The following is a 15,324-nucleotide window of genomic DNA, read 5'->3' as shown; positions in this document are numbered from 1 at the left end:
AAACAAATTTCTATTTCCGGGCAGAGACAGAGACACAAAAATACATATGTATGTTACGGAAAAGTGGAAAAGTAGCTCCCTTTTTAAAAAAAATATTTAATTTCTATAAGATTATTGTTAGGGGGTAAAACAAGGCTTGTGGTCGATACGGCCCAAGAACAAGTGTGTCTCTTCTTTTCTTAAAAACCCCCTTTTTCACCCAAAACTCCAAAAGTACCCGACAACGGCTGTTATATCTCTTCCTAAGAACTCACAAATTTAGCAATCCAAAAATGAAGGTGTGGCCTCAGTTTATAAATTAGATAAATTCGACGTGCCTACAATTATAAGCTACACAAAACAGAACACTAACATTAATATCTAATCCTAAGAAAAAGGGGCTTTTGTCCTTGTCGCCGGGTACAGTGTCGAAATATGAAGGAAACGCTCACAAGTACATAAGTGTACAGTGAAGGGATTATCCACAGATTACAGAAAGTTTCACGTTCCATAATTTAATATTTTTTGAATTCATTCTCAGATTTCGGTTTCAAACCCAAATTCCTTGGGATTAATTTACAATTTCAAAACGTTGTAATTGCACTTTTTAGCTAGATTTCAAGTTTTCAGCGAAAACTTATTTGCAAATGGTCAAGAACATTTCGTTCTTCAGAATTCTGAATTTCGAGAGTTCATCTCGGAATTCCAGAATTTTTGGATTTCATGTTTTAAAATTCAGGATTCCTCAATTTCATTATTACAGCTGGAAAGTTCAAAAGAATGCAAAGGGTAACCATAATTTACTGCTCCAGAAATCTGTGATTAATGATAGAATACAGAAATTTCTGCACAACTAAAGGTTTCCTGAACCAATATAATGTTGCTCATTAGTGTGTTAAAGTGCGATATTTGAGTAAGTATGAGTTTTAGAAGGAAATATAGTACAACTTACTAAATGTAAAGCTCAAAGGACAGGCAAATTTGCTCGCTATAAAGGATCCCTCGTTGTACCGGGTCCATTGTATTTTTAATATTTTTGTCTACGTGTCTATGTTAAATGGAAAACACATTCTGAATGATATTTTCTTGGTTTATGCAATTAAATGATAGATCACATTTAACCTTTAATAAAATATTACCGAAAAAAATTAAATATGGTAAGTAAACATTAATGTATAAAAAAATCAGTTGTTTTTGTTTGTTTCTGTTTTCTATTTTCTAAAACATAACGTTGAATTTCTGTTTGAACTATGTTTAAAGCTTGAACACATTTAGTGCCAACGTCGTTAAAACTAACAAATTTATTCTTTTTTTTTTAATTGAACTTTATCTACTAAATCCAGCACAATCTGAGCTGTGGGCACTGCAGCAAGATCTGCTTCCTGACCATCAATCACATCAATTTCATCACCTTCTTCAGCTTCGTATCCTGAAAAAATGAGTTTTAAATCGGAAAGGGTTTCGACAATCACCAAATCATCATCTACCGATTCAAACTCATTTAAATCATCATTTGCAAAAAATGTTACTGAGTTCTGCATTATTTCTTGATTCTCGTAGTTTTTGTAACTCTATCCATTCAACAAGTGGCAATTCGTCTTCATCAAACTCGTTGCATAAGAAATTTGAATGTCGGAAACTTAAAATTGTTGGCCTGTTTACTTGCCGCCAGGCATTTACAGACATCATTGTTGCATTTAGATCTTTTAGCAGTACATTGTTATTTGCAGCACAAACTAAGTTTACAAGAGGTTGTTGCCTACAATAAACTTTTAAACACCTTGTAACTCCTTGATCCATTGGTCGAAGCGTGGCTGTTACATTCGGTGATAGAACCACCACTTCAATATTTCACAACGTCAAACACTTTGATTGAACAGGACAGTTATCTATTAAAAGTTATTTTTTTGTGTCGGTCTCACGGAGTGCTTTTTCCCAATCTTCCAGGAAGTTTTTTAAAATTTCTGCGGTCATCCACGTTCGACCGTTTGCAAAATAATCATAGAAAGATTATTAACGTTAGTATTCTTCAAACATATGGGAGAGGTGGATTTACCAATAACAATAAGCATTTTTTCTTACTACTGTCCATATTTGCGCAAACAAAGGCAGTTAATTTTTCTTTAGATACTTTTCCCCCAGAGCAACGTTCTCCTTTGAATTTGAAAGTTTTATCTGATGTCATTTTAAAAAATAAACCCATTTCATCGTCATTAAAAAAGTCTCATTTATTGTATTTTTGCCATAGATTAGGCCACACACTTTGATTGTCCAATCTTTGTGATTGATCCAGTCATTAGTAATTTCACCAGAGGCACTTGCTGACTTTCCGTTAATTTTTCCGGAACTAATGTTGTATTTTCACTTCACTCTATTAAGTCAACCGCGAGAAATACCGGAGACCCCTGTCCTTTTCTGGATCGACATCTTCACCCATTCTCTTCACTTTTCTTGCTTTTTCCTTTAATATGTTTTTCCTAAAAGGAACGTTTTGCTTTATTTTTATAGAAAACAATTTTAGTAAGTCTTTGTCTACGTTTGGGTGTTTTGATTTACGTAATCTTTTGATTTTTCCCGATTTTCCATATGGTTGGCAGTATTTATAGAGCCATTTCGTAATTTATGATTAATTTCTAGTTTTTTTATCTAATGTTAACGGTTTACGTTTAACTTTTTCTATAGTTTCTGCTGAAACTTTTAACGCGCATTGATCAACAGGTCACAATTAGGATATTCCCTTGTGTGAAAACGAGTCGAATATCAATGGAAAAATGAAAACTGAAAACTAAATGCAACTCTAGCCTCTGACAAATTCTCAAAAAGAAACAATATAAATTTAAAGGCGTCGACATTTCTTTTGCAATTCGATCAGCTTAACGACGAAGGCTTTTTTTAACTTTGATGTTTTATACTGGCGGCTCGTTTGATATTTGGCTACTAAACTTGCTTGCTGTGTCCGAATATTTATATTTATATTTTTTCATATTGGGGCTTAAAAATGTGCTGCTCCTAAATGATAACTTGTTATAATTAAACTCAAATGCATTCGTTTATATCGAACCTTTGGCGGAGATTTTATAAATTGGACGTTATAATCGTGATCTCGTATTAGGCGTGTTTGTATTAAACGAGTTCTACTGTATTTCATATCTTAATTTTTGGCAATTAAGAAGTACATATTTTAAAATTATTATCAAAAATATACAGGGCCTGTTATAAAAGTGTGGAAATATCAAATTATGTTGTTTCAAATAGAACCCTTCATCAATTTTTCTGCTATTTTCGGATTTATCGTCAAATTTTAATGTCAGTTCCCGAGTTTCCGAGCCGTGCGGGAAAATTCGAAAACTTGAATAGTTGCAAGGTCTCATGGAAATGGTGGTGTACCCTAACCGCTGCGAATTTCAACATTGGTCTTATGGGGCTCCAAGAGAACATAATAAGCTACGTTTTAATGTGTTTTAATTAAAAAAAAGTTTTTCCAAACTTCAGTAACTTGCTTATTTTAAATAGAATACTCCAATTTTCGGAATGGACCGTGTCAGAATCCAAAAATGCGCAAAACTTCTGAAAATGATTTTGTTTTTATGCAAATGTGGTGTTCACAACAAGTTTTCCTTCATTTCCAGTTGCAGTCTTGTCAGAAAATTTAGTTAGAGTTTAGTATAATATCTTAATGCTTACTCTATGTCTAAATATATGTCTACATACATATAAGGATATTAGAAATACAATGGACCCAATATAACGAGTGATCGATTGTAACAAGCAAAGCCTGTCTCTTGAGTTTTTGTTTTTAAGCGAGTTATACTGTAATTTTAAAATATGCACCTCTCAATGATCAAAAACTTTGGTAATAAATATTTCTTTCTAAAACTCATGTTTACTCAAATATCACACTTTGATGCACTAATGAGTAACCCTGTACAAGGTTTTATTAGTTCGTGGACAAACTTCAAGGGGAGATTCTATGAGTAATTCTGAGACAAAAAGTTAATATAAACATAGGCCCGGAAATGTTTCCTTTTCAAGATACAGGGTATCGAACTCTTTATCAAAAATCGTTACACATTAATGGACATTTAATTGAGCTTTCCATGCAAAATATTAAGTGATTAATTAACGGTCTTCAAAATCTTTAACTTCAACAAGACTTGTCATAAATTTTTTGCGTAAAATATCATTTATGCCTTCTCTATTTCTACCAATTTCAATTGCATAGAACTGTATTCTTGTGACCAAAATTGTATTATCCTCACTATAATCTTTCGATGAATCAGATCTCAGTAGAGTGCCATAACTGTAATCTGTAAATACAAATAAAATACATTTCTCTATAAGTTCATTGAAAACCATCCCTTACCTTCAATTACACTTTTAAATCGCTCACAAAAAGGCCTCCATTTTGCCTTTTCCTTGGTACTCTTCAGTTCATTCTCAATAATGATTTTGATATCTAAACTGGGAAATTCTTCTCTGAATAGCTTGTAAATGAGGTCATCTTCTGGAGTGAGTTGAAGGAGTTTGGGATCAACTGAACATAATAACTGAAAAAATACCAGGTCTCAATACTGTTTGATATCCTAAAATGAACATTTTGCCAAAACCTACATTAAAATATATTTCAGCATGTTCGTAGGCTTTCATGGCCCACATTGCCTCTATGCTTTGGTCATTCTCAAACTCCTCTGCAGGTCTGCACAACACATCCTTAAATATAATTATTTTATGTTCGAAATAAGAATACTTTGAATATAAACTTGCCATTATCGTAAAAGAACACAACGAAGTACTGTAGAAAACTCTAAACTGCCCTTACATATAAGAAATATGTAACTTATTATAATAAGTTATTAATTCAAAAACAATAACAATAAATGGCAATGACAAAAATAGACGTCAGAAAGATTGGTCGTCACATCATCCCTATTTGCTAGTCGTGATATGAAAGTTGACAATGGCGCATTTAAGTTGGACTGTATGCAATAAAATCAAAGAACAACTTTTTGTAAATTATTGTCGCAGATATCATATCACAACATTATAAATATTTACTCGTGAAAAACACCTTTTTTCTTATTAATCAAACTTGGTTTTGCAACTATTCAGTCAGAAACATCAATCAGTGGACACACTAAATGAAAGATGCCCTGTACATACAAGATATCTTAGATTGAATGTCGCAGTAAATATATGGGTTTTTGCGAAAAATTGGAATATTTTCTCGTTTTAATTTTTGTAATAAAAACGTGAACGATGAAAATTTTTATTTAAAAAAATTGTACTTAAAATATGAAGAATTAAAATTTACATTAAAAACAAAGATTTTTTTCAGCGCACTGTTGCGATTCTGCTTCATGGCTTGTAATCCAATAAATATTGGCAAAACCAACCCAGAGATCAGTCAGTGCACTCCAAGCTGAACCAAACATATAGAGCTGAGAACACAATCGATTTCAAGGCAATTGTGATTGTCACCGATAAAGATGAAAACTTGACTGCTGGATCCAGTATTGCCACATGTCAAAAATTTCATGAATGCGTATCCGAATTATATAGTATGGTTTGAGTGTCGAATTGGCACAAATGTTGCAGTGCATCTTTTAAAGAGTAAATATACTAATTGTTACAATAATTATCGTTTTTAGTTTATAATAGATGGTTTTAAGAACCTTCAAAAGAACAAAATCGTAGTCTTAATTATTAAGTGAAACGTTTGGCATCGCCGAATTTTGCAATGGCGTCCTTATTATTTCTCCTTCCAGTCTCTCCACCTGATTCCATTAATTGTTTCCTTGTTATTGGTCTAATTGTCCCTTTGTTTACCCACTAATCAAATTCCTTGTTCTTGTATCTTTGAAAAAAAAAAACACTTCCCAGATCTTTAGACTATCCAGAGCCTAAGGCGTATCTAGAATGGATGACCCCGGCCGAATGATGAGCCATACAGCTCCAGGATTGATGCCTCCTCAACCCTATGGAATGTCTCAAGGTACTTACAGGGTATCAAATTTATGTGATACTTTAATTTATTGATGAGTAAATAATACAAACGATGTTAGGCGACGCACCTGGGGGTGACAATGAACCGCGGAAACAGGACATCGGAGAGATCCTGCAGCAGATAATGAACATTACTGATCAAAGTCTGGATGAAGCTCAAGCTCGCAAACACACTTTAAATTGCCACAGAATGAAACCTGCTTTGTTTTCCGTTCTTTGTGAAATCAAGGAAAAAACAGTTCTTTCTTTGAGAAACACGCAGGAAGAAGAACCTCCAGATCCACAATTAATGAGGTAAAAAGAGTGAATATTTGCTATTTTCATGAAAAATTAGTTTGTTTTTATTTAATTAGATTGGATAACATGCTCATTGCTGAGGGCGTGGCAGGACCAGAGAAGGGAGGAGGAGCCGGGGCTGCAGCATCAGGTTCGGCTGCCGCTCAAGCTGGTCAACCTGATAATGCCATAGAACATTCTGACTATCGGGCCAAATTGGCACAAATACGACAGATATATCACCAGGAATTGGAAAAGTATGAACAGGTAAGAAATTGTATCAACAAAATATATTTCCAAGATAGGAAAATAGTTTAATTACAGGCCTGCAATGAATTCACCACTCATGTTATGAATTTGCTACGTGAGCAGTCTAGGACTCGACCTATTACACCCAAGGAGATTGAGAGAATGGTACAGATAATTCACAAGAAATTCAGCTCCATTCAGATGCAGTTGAAACAGTCCACTTGTGAGGCTGTAATGATACTGCGGTATAGATATATTTGTCACATCAATGTGTTTCTTAATGATGGGTGAAATTATCTCTGAGCAGGTCCAGATTTCTTGATGCCAGAAGGAAAAGAAGAAATTTCAGTAAGCAAGCATCAGAAATCTTAAATGAGTACTTTTACTCTCACCTCAGCAATCCATACCCGAGTGAGGAAGCAAAAGAAGAACTAGCAAGAAAATGTGGTATTACTGTCAGCCAAGTGTCCAATTGGTTTGGTAATAAAAGAATCAGGTAATTTTTCTATTCTATTTCCATACATATAGATATTTAAATTGTTTAAAACACATTTTGACATCTCTTAATAGTTATTTAATTAAATCTGAAGAGAGTAATACTATGCTTATATTCTTCCTGTGAATGCATGTGTGTTAACTTAGTAGCTCCTGATATTTTGTAATTTGATTAAGGCCTTTGATGGTGTTTATCACAGGGCGCTGCTGGTTAAGATAGAATGCTACAGCTTCCTAAGCCATATCCTCACTTGGTTTCAATTATATCTGAAGGGAATGTCACAGAAAATTTGATTTGAGTGTTCCATCTTTAGGAAGAATTTGCTAGATGCTGCTGTTTCTCAAGTTTTAGTGTTGGAACCGGCAATGGTAAATGCGTCTCCTTTGCCGACGATACAATTTAATCTGAAGATATGAAGATTAAAGGGTCCTGAAGAGTAAGGCAAAAACATTTTTTGAAGAAAATTAAAAATAGTGCGACGCTTTGTCTGATTCTTAGTAAGATAGAAGAAGTTAACTTTTAAGTGTAATATAGGCATTCATTCTTCTAAAAGTTCAATTGGTGTTGTCAATTGTTGCACTTCTGTGGTTTGACTTTAATGGGCCTCGATAATTTGGCGGTTACATTGGGGATCTCTGTTCTAGGATTGCCCCCTGCTGTGTCAATTACAATTTGTTTTGACAATAAGTATGGATTGATAAAACATTTTACTGCACTTGTGTGTATAGAAAAAGACTTTATCGCACGTTATTATTTAATTGGAGTTATAGAACGTAACAAAATTAAAAGACCCGCGCAGAAAAATATGGTACTTGTGCTTTGCGTCGCTGGATATAGAGCAATTAGCATGTACTACAGTATAATTTCTTTTGATTAGCCCTTATACTTAGTTGGGGGAATATCTACGACTCATGCAATATTGTCATTGACAGGTATAAGAAGAACATTGGTAAAGCTCAAGAGGAGGCGAATCTGTACGCAGCCAAAAAGGCAGCAGGCGCTTCTCCTTATTCCGGTACTCCCACTCCAATGATGTCCCCGGCGCCCCCACAGGACTCTATGGGGTACTCAATGGGGTCGGCATATGATCAGGGCGGTGCTTACGACGCCAGCAGCTGTGGGTACGATCCTATGCACGGACAGGAGCTATCGCCCTAGGTTTGAGTTGACAATTAGGAGAAAGCGCTTTCAAAATACGGAGTTCGGGCTGAGAAAAATTTTAAAGCACAGTTTGAACCATCTAAAGGCATCTTCAGACGAATTCCGTATTGCGTCCTATCTAGCTATTGTGAGCATTTTCAATGTTTTCCCAATAGTGTAATGCATGGAGGACATTCATGCCTGCTTGATTCTAAGCTTAGAGGTTATTTTTGGATGTTGCATGTGGTTGATAGTCTCTTTTTCTCACAACCACCTAAGAAAATTAGAGGGCGTAATGTTCAAAAAAGTAAGCGCGGAAACAATTGCCAACACACACTGAGAGGTAATTCTGTAACGTAGGGAGATGTTTTGAAAAACAAACGAAAAATTAGTCAACAAATGGCCTCCATCATGTTGTATCAAATTGATTGCCAGTGCTCACTCAGCGCGTCAGTATGGCCGATGTTTTCGACTGTCCTTGTTTTATTTAATAATATGTCAATTAAAACCCACAATAAAATAAAACTGAACTCATTTTTGTGATTAGTTATACTTACAACTTATGTTAGATCAAAATTAATTTAAAATCAAATGTTAAGCAGCTTTTAGGCCAAGTTCAACATAATTCGTGAAAATGCATTAAACTTTGTCATCTCTGTCATCGTCGTCCATTAGATTAAAACTGACATTTAAATTAATTTAATTTGTAAGTTTAGTACAGAAATGTGAATCTAGAAAATTTCTTACTTTAATTTTTAATTGAAGTGAAAGTTTAAATTAAATTTAAATCATTTAAAATGAAGATACAAATTAGGCCTGTTTGCCTGTCACGTTATTGTTAGCGTTAAATTAACAATTAACTATTAAAATTTCAAAAATTGTACCACTGAGTGCGCATTGGTGTGAATATCAGATTTCGACATAAAATTTATTTTTGTCATTCTTCTTCACTTACTTTATGCTGTAAAAAACTCAGATCGTTTAATTGCTCAATTAATAACAATTTTCTCGTTGCAGATCACTAGACAGCCTCTACCCCAAACTGGAACAGTAAATCATGCAGGATCGTTTTTGGCAATGAATTAAGTGTGATGCGAATTTAAAAATTCTAAGTATTTTCGCGTGCTATTTTGGAAGAACTACAGGTTGTTGAGTGGGACGGCAAATTGCCATATTCATTCAAAATAACTTGTCGAAATTATAAACCTATATACGCCCCTCTCAGCAATTCGTAATTCGGATTGGAAACTTACGTATACTTGCTCCTTACGTATACTATCTATTTGTATACTATTTATAGTAATATGTGCATTATTTAGTTTTTTACGTAACTTTACCATATAAATGCATTATATGTAATTAGAACTAAGAGAACTATTTAGAAGTGTTTTCTAAGTGTTTAATCTTAGAACACTTTTTAACTGTGGGCTTAGGAGGCTTTTGACCTTAAAACCATAGAATTTGAGATGCAATATTAAGGTAAGTGAGCATGTATTGAGCCTTTTATTAACTGACAAATTGCATGAAATGTGTTTCTTTTTCAGTGGACTTCAGTATTTTGTTATTTGTGTAAGTTCTAAACGAATTTGTGTGAAACGTAGTTATATACCTAAATTTTAATGATTATCATTAATTAGTGTCCTACTGCGTGTCGTAAATATCTAAGTAATAATTACCAATAGCCAGTTGGAGTAGTGACATACATCATAAAACGTTAATGTTACATCATAAGGCTTTAATGTTTCACAATGAGTTGATGATATTTATAACAAAATGCGTCGGTACTTATTTTTATGTAAGATTTATCTTTATGTAATGTCGGAAATAAAGGCGAGATTAAGAAGGCAATCTAAAGTATTTTAAAATGGTTAAATAACATCTTTAAAAGGTGATATGAATTGAATCATACCATGTCTTGAAGTATTTTACGACGTCTCTCTATCAACACATTGACCATTTTGTCAAGAATAAAAGAAAACATAATATAAACCTATAGGCTGGAGGTTTTAATAGAAAAATCTATTTCTTTTCTATGTTTTATTATGTTTAAAACGATGGACTTTATTTACATTACATACATCCTTATTGCAATAGTATTGATTAGTATAGTACCAAAATTTCTGTCCTCGATTAAATTAATTTTATAGACCGATTTTGTTAGTTCAAATACGTGAATATCTTAAATCGGCATTATTTCAAATTTTTACTAATTTTTAAACTTCTATAAGGACATCACTCAATTAAGGACATACATGATCAGCTGTCAAGTCTAATGTGCATGTTTACTAAATATTAGCTCGTAAATTAATAAGGAAGTTTTTGATATTTTGTATATATTGTAAAAACCAGTTCTATATAACTTTAGCTGTATCCTGCCTATAATACGTAGGTAAATTCAAAAACCTAATGCCTTCAATTATGCACCTCACCCACCCAAAAACCAACTTAAAGCAACACACGGACTTTTTTCATGTCGCAATATTTTATACATTATTCCAATATGATAAAGCCATCAGCTGCAGACCTAAGAGGGGCACTAACATTATCTTACTTCCCAAATAACTCGACATATTCTCCGATGAGTTGCATGCGTCAGCATCGTTGCAGCTTTGCACACAACCCCTGACATACCTGCAAAACGTTATTTCTCTAATGCTTTAATGGTCATTTAATACACTGCTCACCGATTGGAATAGTAAAACCCTCCGCAGTGAGACATCCTCACCAATTCAGTGTCTGTGGTTAAAGTGCCACTATCCAACGCACATCCTCTTATAGTTATAGTGTCTTTATTGTCATCTAAATTTAATGAATTGTGCGTGTGTGGTTAATGCGTAATTGCTACTGATATTTACCAAATACACCCGTAATTTTAACACAAGCGGTGGCAGGGAATATGCCATCTCGGCCCTTTCTGCCGCCCATACAGGGAGATTGGAAAATGTCAAGTGTGTAATTGTTATGGAAGGGATCTTCGCATGGAGCATAGTCGTTGTTTATTGATATACATTTAAAGCAATCTATGGCACTACCTGTAGTGTGTAAGATGAATCCAGGAATCGGAATCTTATTAATTCAATTAAATAATTACTTACATCCTTTAAAATAATTGAGCAGGTTCATTAAAATTACTGTGTAGAAAATAATATGTGAATTATTCATTTCAAATGCCGCTAACGTTTTGGAAGTGAAATTCTATAAACATGTCCTAGAAAAATATTGATTGGGACGAGGTGAAAACAAATCAATATCCCAAAAGAAGTAAGTAGGTAGTTAATGAGGAACAAAGCAGAGCAAGCTAATTCTTTTTTTGAATGAAATTATCTGATTATAAGGTATCTAAGATAGGTTTCTAGGTCATATTCGTACCATAAATAATTATAAGATAAGTAGGCAGATATAGGGATCTCAGTTCTGAGTTTGAGGGAGATTTCTGTCTATACGCTTAATTATAAAACATTATAGCAAAATTAATCTTTATGAAACGCTATGGCACGTGAGGAATGTGATGTATTGGCAAATAGTATATTTTTTTCAATATTCTGAAATGGAAAATATTGCGATTATTATAACAGTCTTGTGTTTTATATGCAGTAATAATAATGGCATATCACAAGAAACAACTACTGTTTAGTATTGTCTCGAAGTAGCGAATCAATCAGCAAATTATAACAATATTGTATAAGCTACTTTTTGGTGCTTTAATGTTCGATATACTTCATAATTTTACATTTTCTGTTACTAAAAGTACCAACTATCAATAAATTTTATGTGAAAGAGTTATTTAACCATCCACTTATCGTCGACGGACCAATAAAAAAGAGATAACCATATCAGGCGCTGTGCGATCCAAAAGCAATTGCGTTTTTTTTTGACAAGTAAGTGACAAATATAAACAATAACTTTTTTTTTTAATATTATTTTTAATTATTATTAATTACCATTAGACTCCATTTTGTTAGCCGAGAAAGAGATTTTTTATCGTTTTGGTCATTAAACCACCATTGAGATTCGAGCAGTAAACAGGAACCTCTTTAGGTTGGAAGTGATTCCTACCGGACCGATAATTGGAACTGCGCCCTGAGGGCAGTCGGTAGCTGACAAGAGGTAGATGCTAGTATACCCTGGATTGCCGCCTTAAGGGAGATGATTAGATTTGGAAAGTGTCAGGTTTTCCACCCAAATAAGTTGGTTTAAAAAATCAAGATGGGAAACAAAACTCAGATGTAGTCAGTCAATTTCGCCACCTACTAAACTACAAAAATTATACAAGTTAAATATCTCCATTTGTAAGACCATTAATAGTGAAGGAAAGAATGAATTACCAATTTAATGCCTTAATATAATTAATAGAGCAACTTTTGTTCCATCGGTTGAAGAGTTCCTATGGTTGTTTTCAAAAGGCTAAGAATTTGTAGCATCAGAATCAACTTTTCTCACAGTTAACTAGTTACAAAAAGGTGCTTAGATTGCTAACCTGAGGCTATCCATAGATATGTTTAGGATTTTAACTAAAATTTCAAGCAAGCGTCTGGCAACTAGGGCTTCAAACAGCCCAAAAATATGCATTGTTGGGGCAGGTCCTGCAGGTTTTTATGCTGCCCAACATTTGTCAAAGAAACTGTATGATTCTGAAATTGATATTATAGAGAAGCTTCCTGTACCCTTTGGCTTAGTAAGGTACTTGATTTATTAATTACTTGAGGATAAAATAAATTTTTTCCTCAATAGATTTGGTGTAGCCCCAGATCATCCAGAAGTTAAAAATGTAATACACACATTCACCAAAACTGCAGAAACTTCCAATGTTAATTTCTTTGGCAACATTGAGCTAGGAAAGGACATTTCTTTGAATGATTTAAGGCAATCCTATCATATAGTACTGCTTGTAAGTTCAAATTTATTAATAATATAATATCCTGCATAAAAATGTATCTTCAGGCTTATGGTGCAGAAGAAAACAGAAAACTTAATATAGTAGGTGAAAATTTAAAAAATGTTATACCTGCTAGGAAAATTGTTGGATGGTATAATGGCGTTCCTAGTGACACTTTTTTAAAGATTGATTTTACTGCCGAATCATTGGCAATAATTGGGCAAGGAAATGTTGCAATAGATGTAGCTAGGATATTGTTAACTCCAGTAGATCAGTTAAAGACTACAGACATAACTCAACATTCTTTGGAACAATTGGCTCAATCAAAAATCAAGCAAGTTTACTTGATTGGAAGAAGAGGACCTTTGCAAGCTGCTTTCACCATCAAAGAGCTTCGTGAAATGCTCAAATTGAAGGACTGTCAAACAGCATGGAGAGAAAAGGACTTTGAACATATAGGAAAGGATATGGTTGACAAACTGGCAAGACCAAGGAAAAGGATCACAGAGCTAATGTTAAAGTCGGTTGAAGAGCAGAGGGTTGCAGACATCAATGGAAAAGTATTTAGACCCATTTTTCTAAGATCTCCAATTGAAATTTTAGGAGGGGGTAATGTAGAGAAGGTTTTGTTGGGAGTTAATCAGTTGGAGGGTGATGACTTTATTAAGCAAAAGGCTCATTTGACTGATATAAAAGAGCTTATTGAGTGTGGGCTACTTGTTACAAGTATAGGTAGGTTTATGGATATGGTCCCAACAAAACAAATCCTTCTTTCATTGTTTTACTAGGGTATATGAGCATTAAAGTAGATCCAAGCATTCCATTTGACTCTAATAAAGGGATAGCAACAAACACACATGGAAAAATTGATGCAGGGTTATACACATCAGGGTGGTTAAGTAAACACTATTATTTTTGGCATTTTCAATTAAATAAAATGCATTTAAACATTCACAGGCACTGGTCCTCTTGGTGTTATTCTATCAACAATGTCAAATTCTTTTGGAGTTGCAGAAAAAATAATAGAAGATCTTTTAAAGAGTGATATTCTCAGTATAACAAAGCCAGGATTCGCTCAGGTCCAAAATGTGTTAAAAGAGAAAAATGTTCAAATAGTTAATTGGAAAGATTGGAGGAAGATAGATCAATATGAGGTTGCTGAGGGGATGAAAGTGGGAAAGCCCCGGGAGAAAATTGTGGATGTAGGGAAAATGCTTCAGGTTGCTGCATCATGATTGTTGTTAAAGTAATGTAATTCTTAGATTTTTATATACATAATATAATATTTTTCATCTTATTTGATATTTAAATAAACTGGATCACACAATAAAGTCATCTCTCTGGAATCAAATCATTTTTCATTTTAGGGAAACAACAATATAAACAAACTTACCAAACCATTATATTCCAAAATGTGTTTCCTTATCTTGGAACTATCAACCCATGTGACAAAATCTTCCAATGTTCTTGTAACTAAAAATGCTGGATCTTTTACTAATTCTGGGCCCACTCTGACATGTCCTTGTTCAATCAGTTTTGTTGCTCCTTTTATACTTTCTGACATTTTATCTATACACATTTTTTAATACTATTAAGCTTAAATTGAAAGTAACATACCCACTTCTAACCATAACAACAGGTAATCTCCTTCTACAAAAACCAGATGCTGTAACTTTTTCAGCCAAACTGAGGTCCCACCTTGTGGGAATAAGCCCCATGACATAGCTTAAAAATAAAGAAAATGTATTTAACATCTCAATGTTATTTTGAGATTTTTTTTACAGTTTCTCAAGGAGTTGGGCACTTGCTTGGATCCTAAATGGGTCCTTGGCATCAAGTTCCTTGATTTTTCTTGCCAATTCGCGGATTTCTCTACTCAATTTATTGTATCTAAACAGGTTTAAATATTTATTTATTAAATAGTTTAGTCACTCCAATATACATACTTTGTATAGTCTTCCCGTTTTTGTATATGATACTTTTTCAGTATTTTCACTTCATGTAAATTATTATCCACTGCCCAAGAAATAAAATCTACTTTTTTCAGTAGTTTCTGTTCATGATATTTTAATTTTCGAACCATTATTATGAATGTATATGGAAATAAAATTTCACGGCGCTTTATACGGATTTTTTAAATAATTTAATTTAGGGTATAGGAAAAAATTACGCTCTTATGAAAAATGATTTTTAAACTTAAAATAATGTAGGTTTTGAATTTTAAGTTTGCTTTCTCAGCTCTCTAAACTGCTCTAAATCTTGTTATTTTCTTGATAGTAAAGACTTTGTTTATAATCTTATTATA

The 15,324-nt window shown here is 33.5% G+C and overlaps 5 protein-coding genes across 6 annotated transcripts; 2 read left to right on the top strand and 3 right to left on the bottom strand.

Annotated features, from left to right (window-relative positions):
• Positions 1–4,077: 4,077 nt before the first annotated feature.
• Positions 4,078–4,866, bottom strand: LOC136415097 (protein PBDC1). The gene is made up of 4 exons (XM_066399506.1): positions 4,744–4,866; positions 4,591–4,689; positions 4,343–4,526; positions 4,078–4,286 (listed from the first exon to the last, which is right to left on the bottom strand). The coding sequence occupies exons 1-4, from the start codon at positions 4,744–4,746 to the stop codon at positions 4,099–4,101; spliced, it is 474 nt and encodes a 157-aa protein (XP_066255603.1). The 5' UTR covers positions 4,747–4,866; the 3' UTR covers positions 4,078–4,098.
• A 739-nt stretch (positions 4,867–5,605) lies between these two features.
• exd (extradenticle) lies at positions 5,606–9,991 on the top strand. 2 transcript variants are annotated; one of them, XM_066399385.1, is made up of 7 exons: positions 5,606–5,971; positions 6,042–6,276; positions 6,336–6,525; positions 6,583–6,752; positions 6,815–7,003; positions 7,936–8,124; positions 9,161–9,991. In XM_066399385.1, exons 1-7 carry the CDS (start codon positions 5,896–5,898, stop codon positions 9,195–9,197), a joined length of 1,086 nt encoding a protein of 361 aa, XP_066255482.1. In that variant the 5' UTR covers positions 5,606–5,895; the 3' UTR covers positions 9,198–9,991. The 2 variants fall into 2 exon arrangements, with proteins under 2 accessions (XP_066255482.1, XP_066255481.1); XM_066399384.1 differs by having other exon boundaries at positions 5,608–5,971; positions 7,936–8,161.
• A 188-nt stretch (positions 9,992–10,179) lies between these two features.
• LOC136415033 (uncharacterized) lies at positions 10,180–11,452 on the bottom strand. Its single transcript, XM_066399386.1, has 4 exons — positions 11,239–11,452; positions 10,999–11,175; positions 10,828–10,942; positions 10,180–10,774 (listed from the first exon to the last, which is right to left on the bottom strand). The coding sequence occupies exons 1-4, from the start codon at positions 11,303–11,305 to the stop codon at positions 10,627–10,629; spliced, it is 507 nt and encodes a 168-aa protein (XP_066255483.1). The 5' UTR covers positions 11,306–11,452; the 3' UTR covers positions 10,180–10,626.
• Positions 11,453–12,099: 647 nt separating this feature from the next.
• Positions 12,100–14,370, top strand: dare (NADPH:adrenodoxin oxidoreductase, mitochondrial). The gene is made up of 5 exons (XM_066399593.1): positions 12,100–12,823; positions 12,875–13,031; positions 13,085–13,751; positions 13,808–13,918; positions 13,977–14,370. Exons 1-5 carry the CDS (start codon positions 12,639–12,641, stop codon positions 14,252–14,254), a joined length of 1,398 nt encoding a protein of 465 aa, XP_066255690.1. The 5' UTR covers positions 12,100–12,638; the 3' UTR covers positions 14,255–14,370.
• Positions 14,255–15,285, bottom strand: LOC136415147 (U3 small nucleolar ribonucleoprotein protein IMP3). The gene is made up of 5 exons (XM_066399594.1): positions 14,966–15,285; positions 14,802–14,909; positions 14,641–14,744; positions 14,413–14,588; positions 14,255–14,359 (listed from the first exon to the last, which is right to left on the bottom strand). Exons 1-5 carry the CDS (start codon positions 15,100–15,102, stop codon positions 14,339–14,341), a joined length of 546 nt encoding a protein of 181 aa, XP_066255691.1. The 5' UTR covers positions 15,103–15,285; the 3' UTR covers positions 14,255–14,338.
• Positions 15,286–15,324: the final 39 nt, after the last annotated feature.

This window comes from Euwallacea similis, chromosome 19, assembly GCF_039881205.1.
Source record: "Euwallacea similis isolate ESF13 chromosome 19, ESF131.1, whole genome shotgun sequence".
NCBI lineage: Eukaryota > Metazoa > Arthropoda > Insecta > Coleoptera > Curculionidae > Euwallacea > Euwallacea similis.
This window is presented reverse-complemented; position numbering and strand designations above follow the sequence as displayed.